Source organism: Rattus norvegicus, chromosome 18, assembly GCF_036323735.1.
Source record: "Rattus norvegicus strain BN/NHsdMcwi chromosome 18, GRCr8, whole genome shotgun sequence".
In the NCBI taxonomy this organism is placed as follows: domain Eukaryota; kingdom Metazoa; phylum Chordata; class Mammalia; order Rodentia; family Muridae; genus Rattus; species Rattus norvegicus.
Genome location: NC_086036.1, coordinates 30,379,756 through 30,407,559, shown reverse-complemented (window position 1 = coordinate 30,407,559; position 27,804 = coordinate 30,379,756). Strand labels below are relative to the sequence as shown.

General features: G+C 42.4%; 1 protein-coding gene and 1 non-coding gene across 13 annotated transcripts; both read right to left on the bottom strand.

Annotated features, from left to right (window-relative positions):
- Positions 1-700: 700 nt before the first annotated feature.
- On the bottom strand, positions 701-26,488 carry Rnf14 (ring finger protein 14). Of its 12 annotated transcripts, none has more exons than XM_063277541.1 (10): positions 24,124-24,255; positions 22,032-22,181; positions 21,433-21,602; positions 20,720-20,881; positions 19,590-19,741; positions 12,271-12,813; positions 10,941-11,169; positions 7,616-7,788; positions 5,744-5,874; positions 784-2,015 (listed from the first exon to the last, which is right to left on the bottom strand). In XM_063277541.1, exons 4-10 carry the CDS (start codon positions 20,871-20,873, stop codon positions 1,958-1,960), a joined length of 1,440 nt encoding a protein of 479 aa, XP_063133611.1. In that variant the 5' UTR covers positions 20,874-20,881; positions 21,433-21,602; positions 22,032-22,181; positions 24,124-24,255; the 3' UTR covers positions 784-1,957. The 12 variants fall into 12 exon arrangements, with proteins under 12 accessions (NP_001030167.1, XP_063133611.1, XP_063133607.1 ...); XM_063277537.1 differs by lacking the exon at positions 24,124-24,255 and adding an exon at positions 22,323-23,085; XM_063277539.1 differs by lacking the exon at positions 24,124-24,255 and adding an exon at positions 22,998-23,081.
- On the bottom strand, positions 23,350-23,452 carry LOC120098448 (U6 spliceosomal RNA). Its single transcript, XR_005496606.1, has one exon. It is a non-coding gene; the product is annotated as a U6 spliceosomal RNA (small nuclear RNA).
- Positions 26,489-27,804: the final 1,316 nt, after the last annotated feature.

Here is a 27,804-nt window from a genome sequence, read left to right as displayed (position 1 = left end):
AAATAAATAAATCTTTAAAAACAACAACAACAAAAACAACAACAACAACAACAACAAAAAAACCCAATTGTCCATGTTAAAATTGAGGGTGAGGATTTTGTACCTAAGGAAGAAACAAAGACTAACCACTGTTGGCTCTCTAACAGCCACACATAACCAAGGGCTGTTTCTTTCATGAGAGTACTGTAAAGGCTTTGCTCTTTTTTTTTTTTCCCCCTTCGGAGCTGGGGACCGAACCCAGGGCCTTGCGCTTGCTAGGCAAGCGCTCTACCACTGAGCTAAATCCCCAGCCCCTTTGCTCTCACTTCTAAGATTTCACCAACAAACTGCTCAATAGCTAAAACGATTGCTATCGTTTACCAAATAGCTTATGGACCAGGGCATGTCAGTGGCTCCAATGAACCCCAAAATAAATCCCTGCTAACATCTCTCGCAGATACTCAATAGTCATTTGATTTCCTTTTCTTACCTTCCACTTATTTTTTAACTCTAGTGATAATATAAAATGTGCTGGATGGAAGCCCATAAAAGGAACATATTCAAACAAAATATGTGCCCCGAGGAGGGAAGGAAGTGCTGTTCTGAGTCCTTTCCTTCTCCCTTTAAAAATGACTGTGTGTGTGTCACTTAGTTGCAGGCTCAGACTCAGCATGCTTGAGGTCAATCTCTAGAAGAAAACCCAACAACAAAACACACCAACTAACAGAACAAACAGAAACACAGTCAGTTTTAATTCAGTCAGTGCTTTGGTGACAGAAGCAACAGACACCATGCCTACTCCAATTACGGGATGATTTTAAATTACTTTATTGTTAAGATTAAGCATCCTCATTGACAATCCAGCAACAGTTTGAGCTGACAGTTAAGCAATCCTTAATTTTCAATGTCACAGTAGAAAACACAAGTTCACAAGCTACAGGTGAGTTACTGTCCTTTCCAAAACATCCACCAAGTGACTACACCAAGCCACTTAGGGAATCAGGAGGAAGACAGTTTTTCAAAAAGCCAATAAAAGCCAGGGTTAGGAATCTAGCTATCAAGCTACTATTATCACTCCAAACACTGCTGTCTACGAGGGGAGGGGAGGGGAGGAAGCCCAATTCCCGAGTGTTCAGAAGGTGGGGTAGAACCATGATGCTGTTCACAGGTTCAGAGAGCATTCATGAGGAATATATTGGGCTCTTTTCTATTCTAGCAGAGGAAATAAAGACACACACTGCTGTAATCAACATTAAAACTGTACTTGCCAACAGAAGGTGGGAGGCAAAGGGAGAAAGCTGAGAACAAAAGGGAGCACAGACAGCTCTGACTCTGAATCTAGAGGAATTCTGAGCCAGAATCCTAAATTCTACATTTGGCTCTAAACCAGGGGATTCAATACACTATTCATAAATATCAAGTGACCCACAGGGATTATAATACTAAAAATATTTTTTAATTTATTATAGATTTCTATTCTGGCAAGCAGTACAACAGAACAACACTGGACATTTGGTCAGTTACAGAGCAGAGGCTCTCTCCAAAGCACGAATGGAAATGAGCAGTGTACAGAGAATGGATCAGGCTCCCAGGACAGTGTGGCTGGGGCTGTGACTGTCCCCAGCTGCAGGGGCTTCTTGGACATGGTCTAAAAGCTTAACTCTTGACCCTCTCCCTAACCTAAAGCTTGGGGGAGAAAATAAATATTTACTTTTTAACTATTCACAGTTTGGGCATATTATAATATTTAATCTATAGTTTTCATTTCTGATCCTTTGGCATATAATTTTATCAGATTATGTTACATGGAAATGTACGTGCCTTAATCAGTAGAACCAAAGGAAAATATAAACCCTGTTCTTCCTTCTACACTGAAGAGTGAATAGATGGTACCCTAAATATCCTGCGAGGGCTCTTTGTGTACTTGACAGAAGGTCAGGGCAAACCATTCCATTTCTACATTGCGAGCAGGAATGAACTAGTCCTCAATCTCATCTTCCCAAATGTCTCCATTGACATCCACGGCATGGAACAACCTGCAAGCATAAAATACGGCACACTCAGGCGGTGGACAAAACAGCACAATCCAACTCTCTCTCCGTCTCCCAAAAGCAGTCTATTCCTCTGGTAACATCTCTGCATATTCTTCTTTAACCATTTCACTAAGGAGGGCTAAAATCTAGGTCCTTCCAAAGAAGCTGAGAGATGTTTGTGTAAGGAGACAGTATCAGCTCAGGACCCTCAAAACCAGGTTCTCAACCAAAGGAGATTCACTTGCCCTAGAGAGACAATGGGCAAGAAATAAGAGGAAAGACAGGAGATCCTTGGTGGCTAGCTTACGGGAGTGTAAAGTTTTATGAAGGCCAGGGGAATGGAGAGAAAGGCAAGGCCCTTCTCAAAAAAATCAGCAACTCGGGGTTGGGGATTTAGCTCAGTGGTAGAGCGCTTGCCTAGGAAGTGCAAGGCCCTGGGTTCGGTCCTCAGCTCCGGAAAAAAAAAAAAAAAATCAGCAACAAAGCTGGGTGCAGTACATGCCTTTAATCCCAGCACTTGTGAACCAGAGGCATATGAATCTCTGAGTTCAAGTCCAGCCTGGTCTACAGAGTTTCAGGACAGCCAAGATTACACAGAGAAACCTTGTTTATCTAAAGATAAGTGATAAATAAGGAAAGTACTGGTCAGTGCATGCCGCTGCATGCCCGGACACTGCCTCTTACTTGTACCCCATTCCTCTTTTTAGTTTATTTGAAAAATATGGGGGATGAACATCACCAAACTGATACTATATGTAGGTGTGAAATAAGCAATGGGGAATCATGTAGACTGGAAGAAACTGAACTCTTTGAGGAAATACCCAGTCATGTGCTAATCTTCCCATTCTCTCTCACAGCCCTGCGTCCTCATGGGCAGTGCTGTGTATAGGCCCTTAGTCTTCCCTTACTCTCTCTAAAGGTGCTGCATTTCCAACACTAGCTTGTAGCAGTTCACTGCAGGCCTCACTTTCCCCCATTTCTCTTACACTTTTACAATGACGAGTGTTAAGTTCTACAGAAACCAATGGAGCAAAACACCAATGCTGACTTGGAGAACTTCTGAACAATAACCCACACTGTGTCAAAAAATCACCTCAGATTCTTTTCTAATAACTCAAGGGAAGCATAGCTCTGCATGAAGGAAATGACAGCACACTAACTATGACACAGAGTCAGTCTGAGCACGGTTTTCCTGAAGCGACCACATTCAGTATAACATGAAATACCCTTCATAAAATGGTTATTAGAACTAATCAAACTTCCATCCAGATGTGGCTTCCAGTGTCAGCAAAGAGAAGACAGAGAAGAAAGCTAATGATGTCATGGAGACAAAACTCTAGAAATGTCACCTAACACTACAAGCTGGCTTAGAGTTTTTAAAGAGTCAGTTTTTCCTTGACAAGTAAGTAGTCCAAACATTATATTAAGAAAAACAGGGACTGGAGAGACGGCCCAGTGGTTAAGAGCACTGACTGCTCTTCCAGAGGTCCTGAGTTCAAATCCCAGAAACCACATGGTGGCTCACAACCATCTGTAATGGGATCTGATGCCCTCTTCTGGTGTGTCTGAAGACAGCTACAGTGTACTCCTATACATAAAGTAAAGAAATGATTTAAAAAAAGAAAAAAGAGAAAAAAGAAAAAGAAAAACAACCAGACTGAAGCTGACTAGATCCTGGCTCCTTAACTGACGGTAATAGATATTCTGAATGCTAAGAGGAAGGTGTGTTGTTTTTAAGATTAGTATGTGCTGTGCAGTTGGAGGTGCACATGTAGAGGTCAGAGGATATTTAAACTACCTTCATATTGGTTCTAGGGCTCTAACTCAGGTCATCAGATCATGAGCAGCAAGTGCCTTTACCTGCTGAGCCATCTTGCTATCCCGATGAATGGAAGTCTTAAATATGTTTTGATATATATCAAAACAAGATAGTATATATCACACTTAGTTATTTATTTTGAGAAAAGGTCTCTCTGGTTGGGGATTTAGCTCAGTGGTAGAGCGCTTGCCTAGCAAGCGGAAGGCCCTGGGTTCGGTCCCCAGCTCCGAAAAAAAAAAAAAAAAAAGAAAAAAGAAAAAAGAAAAGAGAAAAGGTCTCTCTATGACGCACTGGCTGTCCTGGAACTCACTATGTAGACCAGGCCAGCTTCAAACTCAGAGATCCTCCTCCTGTTTCTGCCTCCTGAAAGTTACAATTAAAGGTGGGCACCACCATGCCTGGCCACCATTCACTTTTAAAGTACTATCATTGCATAGAAACATTCTGGTTTTGGGGAGCTGGGTGTGGGAAGGGGATTAAACTCAAAGCTCCTACACATGCTAAGCATTGAACTACACCCTCAGTCTTACAGGCATTTTCTAAATTTAGGATATATAATGAAGTAACAGAGTGGAAGCATTGCCATAATTCACCCTCAAGCAGTTTAGCAATGCCTCTCTGAGACAGTAGAGAGAGTAAGTCAGTGTACTGTTCACTGTTTACTCACACCAGTCACAGCTATAGTCTCTCAACCTTTCTACACGCTAGAAAACTTTTACCATAAAAGGAGAACTAAGCTCAGTGTGGAGTAAAGGCAGGCAGATCTCTGAGTTCGAGGCTAGCCTGGACTACGGAATAAGTTTCAGGACACATGAGGCTACACTGAGAAACCTTGTCTTGAAAAACAAGCAAACAAAAAACAAACAAACAAAAAAAGGAGTACTGAGACTTCCAAGCCAGGGCGAGCCCCAGGGCCCATCAGACAGAGGTGCCTGCCCTGAGTTAGATTCCCAGGGGAAGGTGGCAGAAGCAGGTAACAAGTACTGAAAGCTGTCCTGACCTCACACGTGCACCAACACCAACACGCCAACACCCAAACCCTCCCACACAAATAATTTAAAACAGTTTTAAAATCCTAGACCAGCCTATATCACATATGCTTTGTCATTAAAAATGACGGGTAGGTGTAGGGGTGGAGAGATGGTACAACTGTTAAGAGCACAGCTACTCTTCCAGAAGTCCTGGGTTTGATTCCTAGCACTACGTAAATAGTGGCTTCACAACTATCTTTAACTTCAGTACCAAGGGACACAACATGCTTTTCCATACTCTGTGAGCACCAGGCATACATGTAATATAAGACGCACATGCAAGCAAAACACCCATAAACATATCCCCTCCACCCTCCCAGGCAAGGTTCCTCTTTACAGCCTGGCTGTCTTGGAACTCACTCTATAGACCCGGTTAGCCTTGAATTCAGCAATCTGCCTGCTTTGGCCTTTCCAAGTACTGGGATTAAAGGAGTGTCCACTACTGCCCAGCTAAGTATAATTTTTTTTAAGGTGAGGATAAAAAGTAAAAAATAAAATTTTACCCATTTTCAAGAAGACTTAAAAATCACATGTGGGAAAAAAGTTCTCCAAGTCTAGCTACTTTAGAAAAAAAAAAAAAAAAACTGGTATTCAGAAAATAAACCAGCCTGCATACTGGCATCAAAACATTCCGGATGGGCTAGGAAGATGGTTCAGTGGTCAAGAATGCTGTTCATTCATGAGGACAGGAGTTCGGATCCCAGTTCTCATGTGACAAAACAGGCATCCTGCAAACAATCTGTACTTCTAGCTTCAACTCTGACAGAAACCCTCTTGGGTCTCTGCCTATCCAGGGTACACCTGTGCATATACATGTCCTCATGCAGGCACACCTGAGTTTTTTTACCTGCTAAGTCTTAAGGAACCCTATGTGTACAAACCTGTTAAAGCATGGAGAATCAGGATCAGTGAAATGTTTGTAAGGGTTTGCTCTTGAGAGAGAGCCCATGCAAACCCAGCAGAAATACTGCATACAGCCAGTACAGGTCATCTTGTTGCAGCCGTCTAATTTCTGGTGGGAAGGAGAGACAAGAACAGTATCATGGTGGTAAAAGCAGAATACATGTGCCGGAAAACACACAGTGCACTTCCCCTGGTTTTTTGTCCTTTCTCAAGGAGGACTGCTGCACAGGCAACAGTGACAGCCACTTACGCTTACAACTTTGCATTGCAGGTAAAATACAGAAATATCGAGCAGGTCTTCCTATAACTACATACTTGGCAAAATCTCTCTTGTAAATAGACACAAGTGACACATAGGAGAGGAACACATAAGCAGATTAATTAAAACGTTACTTTATTTTCAGCACCAGAGATAGACACATGCCAGGCAAGCATTCTACCATAAGCTATATCCCTTTCCTTTTCTACTATTCACTTTTAAGACTGGGTCTAAGTTGTTCACTGGCAATCCTCTTGCTTCAGCTTCCCAAATGGCTGGGACTACAGGCTGGGCCTGAGTTCTAAATTTCTACACCAATCAAAACTAGTGGCATAAGCAGAGGCATATTTTATACTACCACGGGGCTCAAGCATGTCAGAAGTGACAAACATGACACAGCTCTCCTTAATGACGCTCTAAGGAATTACGAATTACCATCAGTTTCAGTAAAAACAATGTACACGATGAGAAAAATAAAACCAAATGGAAGGCCATGTTTTACAGATTTTAAAATCTCATGAATCTATGTTGGCCTTGAACTTGCTACACAGCTACAGGTGACTTTAAACCTCTGATTTTCCTGCCCCCACCTCCCAAATCAAGGACTCTTGGTATCCATTCTACAAAGAGTGAAGGGGACTATTTGACTTTTGTCATGTATGTCTAGTTTGTTGTACTGGAGACCAAACCCAGGGCTTCCTGACCTCCAGGCCAGCACTCTACCAACTGAGGTGTGTCCCCAGCCCCAGATCAGACTGTTTTACAAATACCAATTGGGGCTGGAGAGATGGCTCCTTGAATAAGAGCACTCCCTGCTCTTCCAGGGGACCCAGGTTTAATTCTCACCACCCACATGGGGGCTCACAACCATTTGTAACTCCAGTTCCAGAAAATCCAAAGTTGCCTTCTGGCCTCTGCAGGAACCAGGCATGCACAGGGTACTCAGACAAACATGGGCAAACAATCATACGCACAGAAAAAAAATAAGCAATCTTTAAAACCACAGACATTAAGAGTTAACTGTATCTCTGTATGCTCTTACTAATGAGTTTGTCCCTTTCAAACCTCAACCTGGGAATTTACTCCCCATTGAGAGGTATTAAAACATGGAACTTGACCCGAATGTTGTATCTAGAAGCAGGGCCCTTGGAGATGAGGGTGAGATAAGGCCATCAGGGTGGAGCTCCATCGCTGGAGACTGGTGGCTTTATGAGAGAATTACCAGTGGAGACACACTTCCTACCACCTGATCCTCTGCATGGTCTCAGGGCAGAACCAGAACAATCAAAATGAGCTTTGTAACTAACCTAGCCTGTGTTGTTGCTGTAACAACAGAAAGCAAAGTGGAGCATCATCTATTCAATTCTGAGGTGGGCACAATGTGAGATAAACTGTCTTTGTATAAAAGCAGTTTGAATAGAGAAGCCTGTGGACACTTAAGGTCAGTTAGTTACAGTATTTACTACTGAAATTCAATTTTTAGTCAGGAGGCTGAGTAGGTCCCCAGATGCTTTCTCCATAATTATTATAGTTTACCGGTGGGCTTTGGAGGGTGCTGTGCTCCCGAGTCTGTCCCTCCCCCAGAGGTTACCTGTATGGGCGTTCCACAGCAGGGGCAGCTCTTGGAGTTCTTCTCCAGCCAGTCTTTACTCTCCATCTCCTCCAGGGCCTTCTGAATCACCCTCTTGCCATACCTCTGTTCCAAGAACCTTTTAGTAGCTTCATCTGCTTGTAGGTATTCATTCCGTAAGTCTATTAATTTCTCTAGAAAAACATTAAAAATGGCCACAATGGACATGGTGGTACATAGCTTTGACCCCAGCCACGTAGGAGGCAGAGGCTGGCAAATCTCATTGAGTAAACTTTAAAGGCTAGCCTGGTCTGCATAGAGTTCCAGGTCAGCCAGAACTACATGGTGATGCCCTGACCTGAAAACAAAACAAAAACTCCACAAAAAAATAAATAAATAAATAAAATAAAATAAAATTTAGATCAGTGGAGGAAGAGGAGGAGACAAAAAGGGGCACTGGAACGATTATGATAAAAACATATACATGTATAAAGCTTTCATAATGAAATATCAGGTAGTGATAGTACATTCAAAGTGGGCTTTAACCCCAGTCCCTGGGAGGCGGAGGCAGGCAGATCTCTTGAGTTTGAGGCCAGCGCCTGGTCTACAGAGGAAGTTTCACAACATCCAGGGCTACACAGAGAAACTCTATCTTGGAAAAAAAAAAAGAAAAGAAAGAAAAATTCATAATAAAACCCATTATTGTATATAACTAACATGCCAGTAAAAACCATAAATATATTTATGAAATATATTTATATTTGAAATATTATAAATATATTCATATTTATATATGGAATATATAAATATATTTGTGAAAATGTAAACAATCTTCTATAGTTTAGATCTGTGTATTAGATAAAGTTTTCTTTTAAAGATTTAATTATTTATTATATATAAATACACTGTAGCTGGGATTGAACTCAGGACCTCTGGAAGAACAGTCAGTGCTCTTAACCACTGAGCCATCTCTCCAGCCCTAGATAAAGTTCTCAACGTGCTGAAAAAACCAAGACACACACAAAGGCTTATGTTGGAGTAGTTACCTTCAATCCAAATCCTAAGACCCAAAAAAATACAACCAGGTGAAAGTTACTTATGCACCATGACAGAGGAGGGAAGGAATCCATTCACTAGAAGAGTCATACTTGCTAACTGGCAAGTTTTCCTTTGACTTTGATTTCTCAATGTCACTATATTTATGTAACTGACAACATTCAATTAAAAATTGGTTTTTCAATTAAAAAAAAAAAAAACCCCACCCATGGAGCCAAGTGGCAGAGTGTTTGCCAAGACCCTGAATTCAATCCTTAATGCCATACCAAAATCTCTTAAGTTGTAGACACAGATTCTATAATATATAAACATCAGTCATCATAAAACTCCAAATTTTGACATACAAAAATGGTGACTAAGTGTTGCTTTGTTGTAGGTGCTGAAAAGTTCTTCCCGGAGTAGGTAGGATGGCTCAGTGGGTGAAGAATTGGCTGCCACGCCTGATGACCTGACTTCAATGGTCAGGCCCACACAGTGGAAGAACCAACTCACCAAGTAGTCTTCTGACTGCCACATTCTCACCAGGATATGAGTGTGCTTCCCACAACGAGAATAGACAGACAGGCAGAAAGGCAGACTGATGGACAGACAGACAAATGTAAATTTTAAAGCAGTACTTCCTTGAGGCTGGAGAGAAGGCTCAGCTATTAAGAACACTTGCTGCTCCTCCAGAGGACCTGGGTTCCGTTTCCAGCACAAATGTCACCATGAAGCTCACAATGCCTGGAACTCCAGCTCCAGGGGAATGTAATGCCTCTTCTGGCCTCCACAGGCACTGCACTCACATGTATACACCCATATTTTTTTTAAAAATGTTCTTTTCACCTTTCCCCCCAATACTCAACTGGCTTATACTGCTTCTCGACTACTTAACTGGACTAGTCAACCATTTGCAAAGGTTCTAGCTATAGGTAAAAGCTTTTGTTCACAATTGCACTCCATCAACTTCTCAATACAACTGATGACCTCTCATTAAAGTCCCAGTTACTTAATTTTTATTTTGAGGATACGTGTGTAGTGTGTGTATAGGAGAATACAGATATGTGTATCTGTGCACATGAATGTGGAGGCCAAAGGAGGACATCCACTATCTTTCTCTACCACTCTCTGCCTCATTCTTCTAGACACTAAACCAGAGCATGCTGGTTTAGTGGTGGGCTGACTGGTCAGTGAGCTCCCAGGATCCACCAGTCTTTGTCAGACAAAAATGGGGTTTCTGGTAGATGTGGCCACACCCAGACTTTTACATGGATGCTGGGGATTCAAACTCAGGATCTCATGTTTACACAGCACGCACTCCTACCCACTGCACCCATGCTGTCTAGCCCTAGCCCTGCTCCTGTTATTTATTAATCTACTTTCCTCAGTACAGCTCTGCTCCTCCCAAACAATGAGTTCACTGTCTCTCACTCTGCCAAGGACAAAGACCAGTCCTCCTGTCAGGAATCAATACTTTTGCAAAGAAATTAATAACAACTACAGATTTGTATTAGACTTGAGATATTCTGAAATTGCTCCAAGTTTTTAACCCTGACTTTCAATTTCCCTATCTACCTGTCACAAGCATTTTTATTAGTTCTCTTCCGTTTTACAACACCTTGACTATTATTGTCATCTTCACTAACTGAGGAAAGGCAGGGCACCAAGGATCAGGGCCAAGGGCCTGATTCCCTAGGGTACCTGCACCCAAAATGGCAGGCATGTGTCACTCCTGTGCTCACTCCAACACAGGTGCTCAGGGAGAAAGCACTGGGGGCTGATGAAACACACGTTGCCAAAGAATCAAGAGAGGGAGCTTGGATGCCTGCATCTGCTATCAGGACCTGAATTACTTCATGTTCACGGGCAGAGTCCACATGCTAGTCTTTTTCCTAGAAAGCCTTCCCAACTAACTGGTTCTGCCTGCTTCTAGCTAATTAAATCCCCTCCCCTCAGAACCCTTCCTAACCAACTCTTGCTTTCTTTCTCCTCCTTAGCACTTACCACTACTTACTGTGTTGTCTATCAGCCCCACTAGATCGGAAGCTCCACAAAAGGATTTTGTCTCTTCTGCCCATTCCTTTCCTCCAGAGCCAAGATAGTAACTGACAAAGTAACCTCTGAATGAGAATTTCATCCAGCACTAGCAAGATGTGTCAATGTGCCACATCTGCCAGGGCAACTCTGCTTCTACCAGCTCTGACTCGGACAGGATACAAATTCTACAGGCTGAGGACTCTATAGGAATGGAAGTCACAGGCCTTCACAAGGGAAGGCTAGTGGATGAGGGTTGGGTTCAGTTACAACATACCTGCCGTTACCTTACATGGAGAAACCCCGTGATAGGTCAGTCTGCATAAGGTGCAGAAGGCAAAATTGCAGCTGGAGCAGATAGCCATGGTGCCACCAGGCTCTTGCATCACAGGGAGCTGGCAGCATGGACGGGGACAATACACCACATCTGCCATTAGATCCAAAGTAGACTGGAGGAGGAGGCGGTCATAGCGAGCAAATAAGTCTGCTTCTACCAGCTCTTTGACCTGAGAGGGAATATAAAGCACCACAGATCTGAAGCTTTCCCAACTAGTTCTGATCCTGTGAAGACTGAGGCTGCTGATATAAAACAGACAGGTACAAAAGTCACACCTCTATTCTCACTTCAGTCAAAGCAGGTTTGGCAACAGTCTACACCTTTTTGGGAGGGGAGGGAGGCACGGTTGAGATGGGCTTTCCTATGTAGTCCAGACTAGCTTTGAATTTTCAGCAATCCACCTGCCTCCACCTCCTATGCCTTTCTCTGGCTGAGGCTGTGGGTGTGTGGATGTACACATTGGTCAGAACTAAGTCACAGTTTAGTGGTGCACTCTTTTAGTTCCAGCACCCAGTGGGTGGATCTCTGAGTTCAGGCAAGCCTGGTTCTCAGACAGTCGGGGGCAGGGGGCTACACAGAGAAACCCCATCAAGAGAGAGAGAGAGAGAGAGAGAGAGAGAGAGAGAGAGAGAGGGAGGGGCAGAAATCTGCCTGTGTGTATGTCTTTGTATGGATTAAAAGACAACCTGAGAGAGTTGGTTCTCTCCTCGGTTGAACTCAGGTCATCAGGCTTCGTGGCAAGTGCCTTTACCTACTGAGCCATCTTGATTTTTTGAGATGAATCTCATGCAGCCCAAATTAGCCTTGAATTTACTAAGCAGACAAGGATGATATTGACTCTGGAGTACTGGGATTACAGGTGGTTGGGGATGTCCGTTCCCATCTTATAGCATTCTTAAGAGACACAATGAAACACTTGTGGACTGCATCTAAGGGCTTAGTCTATCCTGAGTACTAATCAAGGAAGTTTGTGAGGGTCAGGGTGTGACTTAGTGGGAAAGGGCTTGCCTAGCATATGTGAGGCCTACAGTTGATCTTCAACACTGCAAAATAACACATTAATTTAGTAAAATTCCTGTAGCAAGTGTAGTGGCAGCCACCTTAATGTCAGCATTTGGGAAGTGAAAGCAGGAGGATCATGTGTTCGAGTCCAGTCTGGGCTACATAGGAAGATCCTATCTCAGAAGGAAACAAAAAAGAAAAATTTCTGAGATGTTTCCCTTTGTGAAAAAGGACCTGGAGGGCACATGACATCAACAGAGGATAGTACCTGACCAGGAGTAGCCACCGAAGAACACTGTGGTTCTGGACAGTTGAGGCATTTAACTTGACCATCTTTGATCTGGATTTCAAAGTAATCCTTCAGACAGGCTTTGCAATATACATGTCTGCACTCCAAGAAGTACATACAATCACTCCCCAGCTTCTCACAGAAACAGATACTGCACAAGAACAGTTTACTATTGAAGCACTTCATCTGTCGATCTTGATTGAAGTCCAAGATTTCCTGGATCAGACTTGACAATGATTCTACATCCTGTACAGCTCTCTCATCCACACTGTCTTCTTGGTCTACATCTGACGCAGCAGCAGCAGCAGCAGCTCCTCCCAAAGCAAGCTCTGTGTTGGAAGAGGCCTGAGCTGTTGTCCTTCTCTGAACCTTTTTCTGAGACCCCATCTTGAGCTCAAAAGGAGAGACAATATTCAGGTAGGTAAGGGTCTCCTCCTTAAGAAACTGCATCCAGGCAAACAGCACCACACGGCCTCGGTGTTCTTCCCACAGGTTGTCCAGGTGCTTGCAGAGAGCAGAGAGCTGGGAGAAAGCACAGGAGGATGCTGAATTTGAAGAGATGAGACACCAGCTCCTGATCTTTTGAAGCTTACTTAGCATAACTTCCTGACACTTCTTTTTCTTACTAACAAAATAGTACCAACATTCTCACCAAATTGTTCAACCATTCAGCAACAGGAGCCAGAGTAAAACAAATTAGAAATTAGAATATGAAGACAACAGACTACCATGGGACACAGAACCAGGCTGTTGTTTAAGCTACTGACTCAGTTTTAGTGTCACTCTGTACCTCATGTGTTAGGAAGGAATTGAGTCCTAAAGGGACTGCTTCTCTTCAGGAGCCCTACCCTTCCTGTTAGGTGATCTGGAATGGTGATTAGAAAAAGAACACTGTATGGAAGCTATCCAAGCCCTGGAAGTGTCTCACTGCACTTGTATCTGGGTAGTAAAATTGGGTAATTACCTGTGTTCTCTTCTCCCATACCCTTCTGTTCCTCTTTTGGATTAACTGCACTTCCTATAACAAATCTATCCAACAGAAATTTGTGAGGCTCATATGAATAGTAAATGGGCTGAAACAAAAAATAATAAATAAATAAACAACAACAACAACAAAGTATCATTCAAAACCAGGAACACGGGTAGAGTGCTTGTTTACTTAGTCCACAAGAAACAACAAAGCAGAAACATCCAAGACAGGACAGCATCTTCAACACATGGTGCTGGAAAAATTGAATATTCATGCTCAAAAGAGCCAAACTAAGGGCACCCCCAACACATATACCAGTTACAAAAATCAACTCAAAACCGGTGAAAGGTTTTGTCAAACTGAGCAGGTTCTGCAGAGCACAGGGAACAATGGAGCACAAGGATGACCTACCAGATGGGTAGTCACGCTGTGTACAACACCCGACAAGGCAACACTCAGCACGTGTGACAAATTTCAAAAGCGCAAGTGCCCAAAATAATCTGCTTCTTTTTTCTTTTTCGCTATAGTGGGAATGGGACTCAGGGCAGATGCACTACCATGAGCTAAAGTTCTGAGGCTTCTCTTTACTTGGTACAGTCTGGCCAAATTGCTCAGGTTTGCCTTCAAAATATATACTTATTTTGTATGTAGTTATGTGTGGGCACAAACATGCACATGCCATGGCCTGTATGTTAAGATCAGAGGATAACTTGCAGGAGTAAGTTCTCTCCTTCAATCACATGGGTTTCAGGGACCAAACTCTGGTCATCGGGCTTAGGGACAAATGTCCCTGCCTGCAGAGCCATTTTACAGGTCCAGCTCTTGAACTTTTGATGTTCCTGCCTCAGCCTCCTGAAGAAGATCAAAGGCTACTGCTACCAGATCTGGTTTAAACAATAACATCTAGGTAAGCATTAAGTAACATTAAGTAATACCTGGGCATTACTCAATGACAGAGAACATACATAGCATACAAGGCCCTAGGTTTAATCCCCAGCCATTTCTAATACACACAAGGCAATCAATACCTAACAATTCTTAGTGAAGACATGAGCTTGCCAGAAAAGCTCAGTGTCACTGACTGCAGTGATGTGATACCCAGGCACAGTGAAGCACTGCCTCCTCACTCTAGCACAAATGGCTAGCATCAAAAACATAAGTGCTGGGGTTGGGGATTTAGCTCAGTGGTAGAGCGCTTGCCTAGCAAGAGCAAGGCCCTGGGTTCAGTCCCCAGCTCCGGAAAAAAAAAAAAAAAAAAAAGGAAAACAAAACAAAACAAAACAAAATGTAAGTGCTGGCAAAGACATCGGAAAGGGAGCTCCCGGCACACGGTAAGAATGTGTATCAGTGCAGCTCTGTGGGAAACAGTATAAAGGTTTCTCAAAGGCTCAAAACCAGAACTGCAATATAATCTAGCAATCCTACTACCAGGTACACATCGTCAGGATGAGAGTGTATAGCATACATACTCCTGTGATGCAGAGCTAGTCAGTATTGCCAAGGAAGGAAACGACCCAAACACATCAATAGCTGGACACAGAATAATGAAGTACTGCCCACCTACAAAAAAGAAAAGCCTCTTCTTATTTGCAACATGGATGAAACTGGGAATCGCTGTGTTGAGTGAAATGAGCCAGGCTCAGAAACACAAGTACTGAGTGGTTTGTTCGTATGTAAAATATAGAAATCAACCTCAGCTAGGTGTGGCAGGGTATACCTTTAAGTATGCCTGCTTAATTAAGAGAGGCAGAAGAATCAGGAGTCTGAAGTCATCTTCCTTTTTAGCTTATTTGCTTTGTTTTTTGAGACACGGTCTCTCTTGGCTGTCCTGGAACTCATTCTGTAGACCAGGCTGGCCTCAAACTCAGAGATCTGCCTGCCTCTACCTCCTGAGTGCTGGGGTAACACCTGGCTTTTTTTTTTTTTTTTTTTAAGGGAAGGGGGATGGAGAGATGGCTCAGCAGTTAAGAGCATTGGCTACTCTTCCAGAGGACCCAAGTTCAGTTACCAGAACCCACAGGGTGGCTCATAACCATCTGTAACTCCAGTCCCAAAAGGCCTCATGCCCTTTTCTAGCCTCCATGGGCACTGCATTCATGTGGTGCACAAAGACATACAGGGGCAAAAACACTTATAAGCATAAAAATAAAAAACTTTTAATAAAAAGATAAAAGTAGACACAAGAGTTCGTTTTACAGAATCTGAGGGCAGAGGTGGGGCAGGGAAGTGAAGGATGGAGGAACACTGCCTCGTGCTCACTAACCACAGTCACATGGGCACGAAGTCCCCTGTGCACAGGGTAGGGAGAGGTTGATGATACTGTGATAGCACAGGCCTGACGTCCTAACGCCTGACAGGTAGAAGAGGGTACCTGTTGGTTTAAGGTCAGTCTCCGCTATGCAGAGATAACAGACTACATGAATCCCTGACTAAAGGCAACAAAAGCCACATTATTCTTATATATATTTTTCAAAAAACTAGGAGGGAAAATAAACGTATTTATCATAATTATAAAACAATATTGGTTGTTTAGCCTCAAATATTACATAACCTATAAATCAAAATATATAATTCCATAAGCATATACAGCTTATACTATTAAGTTGAAATAAATGAATATCCTAGAGCACACCTACAAGCCCAGCACTTGGGAGGCAAAGCAAGGAGCATCAGGAGTTCAAGGGCATCCATAACTATACAGTGGGTTGAAGACCAGCCAGAACTATGTGAGACTTTGTCTCAAAAATTCTTTTAAAATTGTTAAATTGAAAATATTGTTCAAGGTTTCAAAATTAATGTTAGCTTTCAAAGAGCCAGGTCAGCTGGAATAAACGTTTTTCCTTTCAGTCAGGGAACTGGATTCCAGCCCGTGGTTGACAAGGAGCATTCTAGCAGGGCAAAATCCCCAGCTGACACAGGTTCGCAACACTCTCTTTACCTAGAACTCTGCAACAGAGGGAAGCAGAGGGCCAGGCCCAGAGCATTAATTACAGGCCAGCAACATGTTCGACATATACAACATGTTTGGCTGCCATAAACCAGGCTCTCACTTCCATCAAAGTTAAACTATTTTAACTTTCCATCTAAAACTGGTCTATCTCATTAGAAAGTCAAGTGTAAGAGGATTTCCCAATAGAAATGCAAAAATTTGTAACTGAAGCTCAGAAGTTATAAGCAGCTTTTCTTTTTTCAGGTAAACACCTAAAAGCAAGCCTTCCAGATGGCAAGCAAACTTTGTAAATTAAATCCCAATGAAAAAAATACCATTTTCTTTTTTTTTTTTTTCTTTTTCTTTTTTTCGGAGCTGGGGACCGAACCCAGGGCCTTGTGTTTGCTAGGCAAGCGCTCTACCACTAAGCTAAATCCCCAACCCCAAAAATACCATTTTCTGTTCCTTGCTCTGTCTGGTGCTTCTGATAATTCTGCACGAGCACTTAATATTTACTGACAATTAAAGCTTTTCCAGGGGGCTGGGGATTTAGCTCAGGGGGGCTGGGGATTTAGCTCAGTGGTAGAGCGCTTACCTAGGAAGCGCAAGGCCCTGGGTTCGGTCCCCAGCTCCGAAAAAAAGAACCAAAAAAAAAAAAAAAAAAAAAGCTTTTCCATATTTGCTTGAAGTTTTTAATATGAACATTGCTTTTGAAAAACCTGCTAAAATATGTGCAATGTAAGACATTTATTTTAGTTTTTATTTGTTTTAATTTGCCTCTCCCTCTATATATATACATGTAAAATATAATTATATATATGTAAAATATAATTATATATATATGTATATATATATGTATATATATATATATATATTTATTTTCCCCCCACCCTGGTATCTAATGAGGTCAAGAGAGCATCAGATTCCCTGAAGTTGGAGTTATGGATGGTTGTGAACTCCCATGTGGGTGCTGGGAATTGAACCAGGGTCCTCTGCAAGAACATCAAATGTTCTTGACCACTGAGCCATCATCTCTCTAGCCCCAAAGTATAGTAACTATTTTTAAGACTTACTTATGGGGTTGGGGATTTAGCTCAGTGGTAAAGCGCTTGCCTAGAAAGCACAAGGCCCTGGGTTCGGTCCCCAGCTCCGGGGGGGGGGGGGGGGGGGGGGGAGACGGGGGACGACTTTATGTATGTATGTATGTATGTGAGTACACTGTCACTGTCTTCAGACATACCAGAAGAGGGCATCAGTCCCATTACAGATGGTTGTGAGCCACCATGTGGTTGCTGGGAATTGAGCTCAGGACCTTGGGAATAGCAGTCAGTGCTCTTAACCACTGAGCCATCTCTCTATTCATCTCTATTTAAAAAGGAAGTTCTGTGAAGTCTGATAGGTGGCCATTCTTTTCCTTCCTTTCTTCTCCAGTCCCACTTTAGAAGAGACATACGTATAAATGTGAAGTAGAGAATAGAGAGGAAGAGAGATGTCTACTGGTAGAGTAGAGAAAAATACTAGATAACTAGACCCACTTCCTGATTCTATCTATCCACCCCTGCCAGTGAATGACAGGGCCAGTGTCAATTTCACAGGTAAAATTCACAATGCCATGGAGTCAGGGTATAGTGACAAAAATTGAATAAGAAACACAACTGTAAAGGCACACGCCTTTAATCACAGCACTCAAAGGCAGAGGCAGGCAGATATCTGTGAGTTCAAGGTCAGCCTGGTTTACAGAGTGAAATTTCAGGAGTCAGGACTGTTACACAGAGAAACCTTGTCAGACTTGAATATCAAAAGCAAAATCAAAAAGAAAAAGAAAAAAAAACCCACAACCAATTAAAACATCAATTCTCTGCATAAGGAATTCTAGTATAATTTTACCTAAAGACAAAACAAGAACCTTTCCCTATACCCTAGTCCCCCCAAAGCTAGCAGTAAGTAGATATTAAAATCTGAAAGTCATATATCCATTAATGTATCCTTTTTATGAGAATGTGTTTGAAGCACATGAAAGTGCGCAGCGTATCAGTAACTACGGATCTCTAAACATCTCAACAACTTGCTAAATGCCAGTGATCACGAATGATAGCCTCAACAGATAATGAGCTACCGTCTATCTACTGCTTCTGCATGTTCTTACAGTCACTTTTTCTATCTACAAGCGTTATCCCCTTTAAAGTTTAACTTCCTTTTCAAGCTGTAATCTTAATTCTTGCAAAGGTACCTTTATAGAAAAGATTAGGTAGGAGAACAAAGACTAAGATAAAATCAAATTGTTGTGCACACAGTCCCAGCTCTCAAAAAGCTGAGGGAGAAGATTCATGAGATTTAGCCCAGCCTGGCTTATGTAGCAAAACTCTATGTTCAAAAATAAACATCAAAACTGTATGATTAAAGGGAAAAACTAATGATTTATTCCCCTGAGATCCACAATAGACAGCTTTTGACTTAATATCAGCTTATCGATCTTCATAACTTCAGGAAAAGTAGCTACTGATCTATCACATCACAGAACCTGTACTAGCATCAACTCATATTTATGTCTTCATCAAACACTGAAGTTTAAGAGAGGCGCTTGGAGGCTCCAGCCATAAATGATACAGAGTCAGAAATGCATATTATCCTAGTTTGATCAATACATGCTGCTCACAACTGAAATATCACACTTGGCCCCATAAATATGTACAATTATTACCCACTAATAGGAGTTAATATTATCAGGAAAGGATAAACAGCACAGAGAGAAAGAAGGCTTTCAATGTAATATAGCAAGGCTGAGAAAGCAGCCACAAGGACTGCACATATTTCTACTAGTGTGCATTCACAGCTAAGTGACAATTCTCCATATTAATACACAAATTTTTATGGAGAAGCATTTATTACATTTATTCAGGAATTTGCTTATTATAGCAATTTAGCTCAACTTTCTGTTGTAATTACAATTAAATCTTTTATTTAAGGAATGAATAAAAAACTAAGAAAAATAATATCATTATCCAAGGAAATAAGGAAGACCTTGTCTCAAGGAAAAGAGACAAGAGACTTGATTAAAAATCACTGCTGTTGCAATTCATAAGGATTAATTAAGTTTTGTTTACTGCCATTTCTTTCTTTCTTTCTTTCTCCAGTACTGAGGCTAAAACCCAGGACCTAGCGCATGTGAGGTAAGAATTCTACCTCTGCGCCAAATCTCCAGCCCTGCCAGTCCTCTAAAGTCATCAAGCATTTTCAATTCATTAGCATTAAGATTCATGAACACTACGGGGAAAATTTACAAAATCAAAGCCATTTGTTCTTTATGCACTAAATTAAAGATCACCAAGGTAGTCTTCAATTAAAGATGATTTTAAAAGTTTCTAAAAATGGATAGGAGAAATTAAGTTTTGGGTCTACCTGAGTTGGTGACAGCCATTTGCCACTAAGTGTGAATGAAGGTGGGGAGGAGGATGGATAATCTGGTGGCAGTTCAAAGTTCAGCACAAGTGGTGGCAGAAAGCAAATGGTGTATTCAAAGCCACTATTCTGGAGACACTCATTTGAATTGCCTGAACCAAAAAAAAAAAATCAGAAAGGATCAGTTGATCAACACTGGAGTGTCCAACACTACTGAGCAGTGCTCAGCCCTGATGCTTAGTAAAGGGGACAAAAACCCTCCCCAAAGCACCATCCATCCCTTAATGTTAATTTCCTAGTCTCTGCCTTCAGAAACAAACAACACCTTTTAAGCCCTTGAAAAATTTACTTAGGTGCCGTGTAATGTATAAAGTCATACAACTCATTCTTGTAAACACTTCCTAGTACAGTTCCTAACAATAATGACCAAGTCATGAACAATGCTTTGTTTCATTGTTGGTTTATAGTAGACAAAGACACAATCTAGAGAAAAAGACATTGATTTCTATGAAGTAACTGTGACTTACTAAGACCAGCACATGCCAACTAGTCATGAATCTGTTGGGGACGTTTGTGCTAACGAAATAGTATCAGGTGTGAGGACATAACTCTCACAGCCACTGCTTCATCTAAGTGAGCTCAGCTTCTAGAGAAACTGAGAAAATGTGCATCAAGGTCTCTGCAAATGACCCAAACAGTTTTGATTTTCCCCAAGAAAGGCGGCAGAGTAAGAACATGTCCCACACCTGTCCCACACCTGTAGCTCTGATTCTAGAAATCAAGCAGAAAGCAACCGTGTGGCACTCTAGGGAACTCCATGACTCTTCACAGCTATATATTACTGTCTGTTTTCTTTGATTACCTCCAATAATCAACGACTGTGCTGATCAACTACTAATTAGAAGATTAGCTGTATAAAATATGCATGATATCTCAATTCGGTGGCCCAAAAGGAAGGATCAAATTGAAAACTTTTATCCCCCACCTCCCAATTTTCCTTTAAAATAGAAAATATACTAAATCTGTACCACTAATACAGTAACCCCTTAGAACTGTAGACACAAAGAACGAGTATAAGAAATTGAGAATAATCTTTATTTAGAAAAGGCTATGTGAAGATATTAACTAACCGCTCACGAATATCTTGAAATTCTGTGGCAGATCCAAATAGATCCTGGTTTCCCCTCCTTGGACAGACTCTGCTTTTCTAAACTCATCTCCATCATAAATACTTGCCAGGGCCAGTAGTTCATCCTCCTGGGCTTCCAGGTCTTCTGCCGACATTGAATTTTCTGGTGATTGACGACAATCATTCAAATCAGTTAACAATAGCAATGCAGAGTGGGAAAGCTTCATGGTATATAAAACCCCCTCACGAACAGCAGCAAAGGGCTCATCCATACTCTTTCCTACTAAATCCCCAGGCACTGGGGCTAACACCAGGCTGCTGTGCTTCTAATGACTAATCCAGGAAAACAACTCTGCCTTGCTTCCTCACAACTACTTTCTGAAACTGAATGGGAGCCAGTCTGAAACAAAATGAGAGGATATTTTGCATTCTAAAAGATAATGCTACAAAATCTGAACAGCCGTTAAAATGACTGCATTTTCTTTCTTCTCATTTTTTTTTAACTAAAGCTCCTGTATCTGAAACAATCCCGTTTTCAAAAACACGCTGTTTTTCCTCAGCAGTTCTTTTTTTTTCGGAGCTGGGGACCGAACCCAGGGCCTTGTGCTTCCTAGGTAAGCGCTCTACCACTGAGCTAAATCCCCAGCCCCTCCTCAGCAGTTCTTAAGCCCTGCCTAAGCAGTCAGTCATGTTCCATCGTAGGTCACTTAGTACCTGTTAGTAACAACGAGGAGAAAAGGATATCAATGCTGCAAGCGTTATTTCACTGTGGCTTGGAATTTGTGCAAATCCCATTTATTTTCTAGCCAGTGAAGCTAGACTGAAGCTGGATAAGAAACCAAGATGTGGGATTTGCATCCAATATACTACAGAAATTCTGCCATCTGCAAAAAAAAAGAAACAAACAAACAGGGAAGATTTGTGAGGATCCTCTCCAGACCCAAACTCCCCATCTGTACTATCATGACTTAAGTCAAACAAACACACCAACCCCACCTAATCTGCAGGTAGTTTTACTCTCCCAACACAGGCTGAGTCACATGGTTAAAGGACAAATGCATGTTCCCCAGTAATAACACCTTATCAAACTGCCCTCAGCCCTGTAACTGAGGTGGTTATATAAATGACAGGACACCACAACGAGCAAGTATCTTAAATTTGTTTTTTGCTTTCTCCCTCCCTCTTCTACTTCCGTTCCTTCATTTCCCATCCCCTCTTACTTTTATTCTCACCTGCCCATAAATTAGCCTCAAAAGTGACAGTTAGCTCTGAAGGTAGGATGACATTTTAAAACAGAACAAAGGCATACGTACATACACATAAGCTTGAAAGAGGTACTCAGGGTTTACAGCCAGACCTCCATGACTGAGGGAATGTAGCTCAGTGGGAGAGTGACCTCTAAATTGAAGTTTAGTTTTACAGAAGTGTGATCCATAGGTGGGTTACGGAATGTGAGGAACATCCTGAATTATGTGCAAAAATGTTACATAAAACTTTAATTTTTAAACCATATTCTCAGAAATGATTTCCAAATAAGTCATATGATAATTAATTTATGCTTATAGAGCACCAAATGTGTATGGTACTGAGTCCGATCACATTACCTTACTGAATCTTCAACAGTCTGACCAGAAAGTAGCACATGGTGAGGATAAGATTAAGCCTTTTGTTTCATTGTAAACAAAGGATTTTCAGATACGAGAGATATATTTATTGACTTCATGGTTTTAGGTTAGCATTCTCCTTCTTGTCTGCACATCAGAATCCTGAGGAAACTGCTTTGGTAATTCCAGTAGCCAGGTGGAGTGGCGGTAGCAGCACATGCCTTTAATCCCAGCACTCAGAGGAGACAGAGGCAGGTGGATCTCTGAGTTCTAGGCTAGCCTGGTCTACAGAGCAAGTTCCAGGACAGCTAAGACTACACAGAGAAATCCTGTCTTGAAAAATAAAAACAAAAAAAAAAAACAAAACAAAAACAAAACAAAATCCTAATATCCAAGCCATATTCAAGATCAATCAAGTCAGGCTTCTCTTTCCCATCCCTTCTGGCTTTTATTCTCTTTTGCTCATAAATTAACCTTGCAGGTGACATAATTAACTCTCAAAGTAGGATAACATTTTAAAACAAATGGGTTTAGCATCCCACCCCCCACAACTTTTTAGAAATCAGACTACAAGGTTTCATTGCAGCATTTTCATACATAATTTGCTTTTGTTCAGATTCCTTCCCACTGAGCCTTGAATTCCTAGGCAGGCAGTGAAGGCATATATATATATACCTTTAATCCCAGTACCCAGGTGGTAGAGGCAGGCAGATCTCTGAGTTCCAGCTTGGTCTACAGAGCAAGTTCTAGGACAGCCAGAAAACCTTTCTTGAAAAAAACAAAAACAAAACAAGCAAAAAAACTCAAAAGAAAACAAAATTCCTCCCCCTTTCTCTCCATCCCCTTTTGTACTCATCCCGCTTTAGCAGCCCCTCCCCTTTCTGCAATCACGTCACATGTGTTCTATTATCCCCCTCCCTTCCTGATAATCTCTATTTCCTCCCTCGGTCTCCTTTCTAATTGCATAACCTATCCCCACAATCACACACACACACACACACACACACACACACACACACACACACACACAAATACAGAACGATTCAGGAATTTGCAAGTCATTCTGGCACAAGGCCTTGCTAATCTCTGTATCATCTCAATTTCAGTATATGTGCTGCCAGAGAGAGCATACTTCTAGATTTTCAAGAATTACTGATCCAGTCTGATAATCCTTACTCCAAAAAAACCCACCTCTTTGACAGTCCCTTATGACTTATCCTACCTGGCCCCACCTCAACCAAAAGGCTGGGTCCAGGTGGCCCTTAATTCAGGTTGCTAGCTTTCACTTCCTGAGTCCATCCACTTGGCCTTTGAGGGCACCTAAAGACCCACCTCCACACGGTTGTTCCCCAACAGATACTGTCTTCTTTTAAAACGAACCTTGCACTTCCTCTCCTACTAGCCTGCAATAGCCCTTTACGTAACAGGCCCAAGTCTTTTCCATCTGATTATTATTTTAGCATCTTGCCATGCCCTGGACATCGAGAAAATACCTGGAATAAAATGCATGCACAGGAATGGAGGACCAGGGCCACAGGAATCAGTGACCGCTTTGTCACATTCCACTCCTAGAAGGAAGTTGGGACGGTTGTCACAGTAACACTGGTAAGAACAGTAACAATTATTAAGTTCTTACCGGTGCCAGGCATTATGCTAAACCCTTTCGGTGCACTAACTGACGCTAGACTCCACAACCACGGGAAGCAAGTCTTATTACTACTTCTTTAAGCCAATGTAGACATATGACAGCCTGGGCTCTTTTCTGGACTGTCTCTGGGCATAAAATGCGTAATTTTTTCACCTGTAAACCGGGAACAATAGTCAACCCTGGCAGCACCAAACAGACAAAATTTAATTATGCTACTGTTGCAAACCGGAAGCCACTCCAGCAGGACGTGAAGCCCCTCCTCCGCCAGCTTTCCCTAGCTTGGGAAAATCCTATTCATCTTCCCGGCCACTCCCTGCAGGCTCCAGCGCTGGGGTCAGCCTGGGTCTCTCTCTCCGCAGTCTGCCAATCGCCATGCAGACGTATTTGTACGACTCCCAAGCAACACCCGACAGGATCAGGCAGGGCTATAGGCCCGGGGCTAGCAATGGCGTAGAGGAACTGTTCCCCGGGCGTGCGGCAGCCGCAGGGCCCATCCGCCCCGCCCTGTACCCTCAGGGCCCACGGAGCCGGCCTCCCCGCTCTGTCCCGGGCAGGGAGCCGAGTGTCCACAGAGCAGGCCCGGCCACTCGGCTCGGCCTCGCGCGCTCACAGCGCCTCCCCGCCGTACCTTCCGGCCGCTTAGCTGAGCCGGGCCCGAAAGTTCCGCAGTATGCCCTTGACTGGGGCCCTCGCAACACGCTAGCCAGCCAGGCCTGCAGTCACCGGGCACCACCTGAGAACCGCCTCTTCCGTCTCCAGAGCTGTCAGCTGAGAGGGGCGGATGCCGGGGTAGGGAGTGCTCTGCGCAGCCGCCGTGAGCGCATCTGGCTCCTGCGCGCCCTCTACAGGTTGTGGCCATCGCTGCAGGAGCCGCCGCCTATCGTATGCGCAAACAAGCTTCAAACCCTCAAATTTGTAGAAACGCAGGTTTTTACCAATCCCTAAACGTGAACCTGAAGTAACGGTCTACCTGGGGGCAGAGACACCTTTAACAATCAATCTCAGATTTGGGATTCACATCTTGAGGTGAATGGTGCATCCATCTTCCCATGTTTCCCTTAATGACTCATGTTTTTAAAAAAATATTTATTTATGTATACATTGTTTGTCTTCAGACAAACCAGAAGAGGGCATCAAATCCTATTACAGATATTTGTAAGCCATCTTGTGGTTTCTGGGAATTGAATTCAGACCTCTGGAAGAGGAGTCAGTGGGCTTAACCGCTGAGCCATCTCTCCACCCCCACTCCCCTTTAACTCATTAACTCACTGCGTTTATTAACTGCTGCATTTACTGAGCAGTTGGAGGCTTCGAGCACTGTGCTTAGAGCTATATGTACATTTTCCTGCTCTTTACCAAAGTCTCATTATCTGGGTCTGTCTGCTAGTCTCTTTTACATAGGAAATTGAGACTCGGTTTCAATATGTTACTAAAAGCCAAAATGATTATTGACATAGTTAGCCGGATTTAAAATGACATCTCTTACTTCAAAGCATAGTACAAACATTAGCTAAAATGGACCAGATATTTAAATGTGAGAGGCATATCCATAAAACTCTAGAAGTAGTTTCAAGAAACGTAAGATTTATAAAGAAATATTTGTGTTTTAGGGGACCCTACTAAGGAAGTAAAAAGACAACCCATACTATAAGAAGTATGGCTGGGGGGTTGGGGATTTAGCTCAGTGGTAGAGCTCTTGCCTAGCGAGCATAAGGCCCTGGGTTCGGTCCCCAGCTCCAAAAAAAAAAAAAAAAAAAAAAAGAAAAGAAAAGAAAAAAAACTATATTTGCATAAACATTTGGTCATAAACGTTCATGGCAGCAATGTGTACAAGAACTAAAACTTTGTCAATGAATGAACAGAATGTGGTATATCCAACAATAGAATAGTATTCAGCAACTAAAAACAATATACAAATACGTGTCCCAACATGGATGAACCCGGAAAACATTATGCCAAGTGAAAGAAGTCAGATACAAAAGGCCACATTTTGTATTTTCCCATTTATATGGTTAGCAGGAAGGTTATGGGAGGTAACCATTAGTATTTTTGAGGAATAGAACAATGTAGAATTAGTAGTGGCCACTGTACAATTTGGTGGATGTATTAGACACCACCGACTATGTTTTTTAAATAGTTAACTTTTTTAGAATTGTATCTTGATTAACAAGAGGGGACTTACAGAGCATTCATCTTGACATTTAAACAATACAGACATGTTTTAATCCTGGGAACCTTCAAGTTAGTGTGCTTCTAATGATCTATTAAGGTCCTGTGTTCTCGTTCTGTATCCTTCTCCCTGGACCCCATCCCCGAAACCCCACTAAAGTAGATTGCAGATCTGGGATTCTAGGCCAAGCATAGAAGAATCTTCAGGTCTTAGCTAAGTGAGAGAACCTGGGATAGCTACATACCCTTTAACGATGCGAAGGGAGAAAAGAGAACCTCCAATAGAACCAGATACCTTGTGATCTCTCAGATGTAAAGAGCAAAGGGGTTCAAGAATCACCTCAAGAGAGTCTCAAGGTTGGAGCTGGAGGTAGATTGTGACATCATGCCATGACCTCACACCAGAGGTCACAGCACAGCACTGAGAGGAAAGGAAGATTTCAAAGCAGGGCTAATAATTTGATGGAAATTAAAAGCAAATTAAAGATTTGGACTATAGTTTTGAGAAAAACATTGGCTAGAACCTTTTGATAAATTTTGTCATCAGAGTCCGTGGAAACAGCAGGTTTTTCCGTCATGGTTTCATGTGCCTGGTTAAGCTTTCAGATTAACGTTTCCCTTTTGTCTAACTCTCTACTCATTAAGCATTTTATATGCACTATCTCAAAAGCCCAGGACCCCATGATTTAGGTAATGGTCTCCCTGTTTTGTAAAGGAAGAAATGGTGTTACTAGGAAGAAGTGATCTTTTGGATACAGCCAAAGTGATGACAGATTCCTCATGGTCTGACTTCTGTAGCCTGTGAGAGAATTAGAATTTGCTGCAATAAATAATGTGGAGGAAGACAGTTCTGTCCCAAAATAGAAGGCCCTATGGAAGTTAGCTTCAAACTTTACAACATAACGAGGCCAGGTTTGGTGGCACATGCCTATAATCCCAGCATTTAAGAGACTCCGGTAAGAGGCTTTCTATGCGTCTGAGGCTAGCCCGTGCTACATAGTGAAATGAATCCCAGTTTGTATGGGCTACAGAATAAAACCCTATCTCTTCAGGTCGGGGGAGGGGGTTGTTATCAGGATGTAAGGTGAATTAATTAATTAAAACAAAAAGACTAGGGGGCTAGAGAGATGGCTCAGTGGTTAAGAGCACCGACTGCTCTTCCAGAGGTCCTGAGTTCAAATCCCAGCAACCACATGGTGGCTCACAACCATCTATAATGAGATCCGATGCCCTCTTCTGGTGTCTGAGGACAGCTACAGTGTACTCATATACAATAAATAAATCTTAAAAAAAAAAGACTCTATCTCCTAAACAAACAAATAAATAAATAGGTTTACAGGCTAATGATAGGTAAGAGTAAGATTTCAGAGAGTGGAAGAGACCTAACTCTATCCTCTGTCCACAAATGAGCAGCCTGGGTGTGCAAGAGTGGAGAGTGTGAGCTAAGGCAGATGAGTAGACCCAGACCATGAGTAGAGAGCAGGCACGAGTCATTCAGTGGGATGATTACTACAGAAGCCAATAGACTTTCCACACTTGTTGCCCTCCACTGGGCATCAGAGAATCACTTCCCAGGCACACCCAGAGACCACCATCCACAAGCACCCTGAACCAGGCTGTTCAAGATTAGAGACAACAGCAGTATGGAAAGATAAGTCCTGCCCA

What these genes read in the sequence shown, in the direction of transcription:
- Rnf14 (XM_063277540.1), bottom strand. Translation starts at nt 20,873, where the DNA reads ATGTCGGCAGAAGACCTGGAAGCCCAGGAGGATGAACTACTGGCCCTG. An exon ending in CGGTGGCTACTCCTGGTCAG is followed by an intron (nt 11,170 to 12,270) that starts GTACTATCCTCT and finishes ATTCCCTCTCAG; the next exon opens with GTCAAAGAGCTGGTAGAAGC. An exon ending in GATTCTCCATGCTTTAACAG is followed by an intron (nt 2,016 to 5,743) that starts GTTTGTACACAT and finishes TTATGCTTGCAG; the next exon opens with GTTGTTCCATGCCGTGGATG.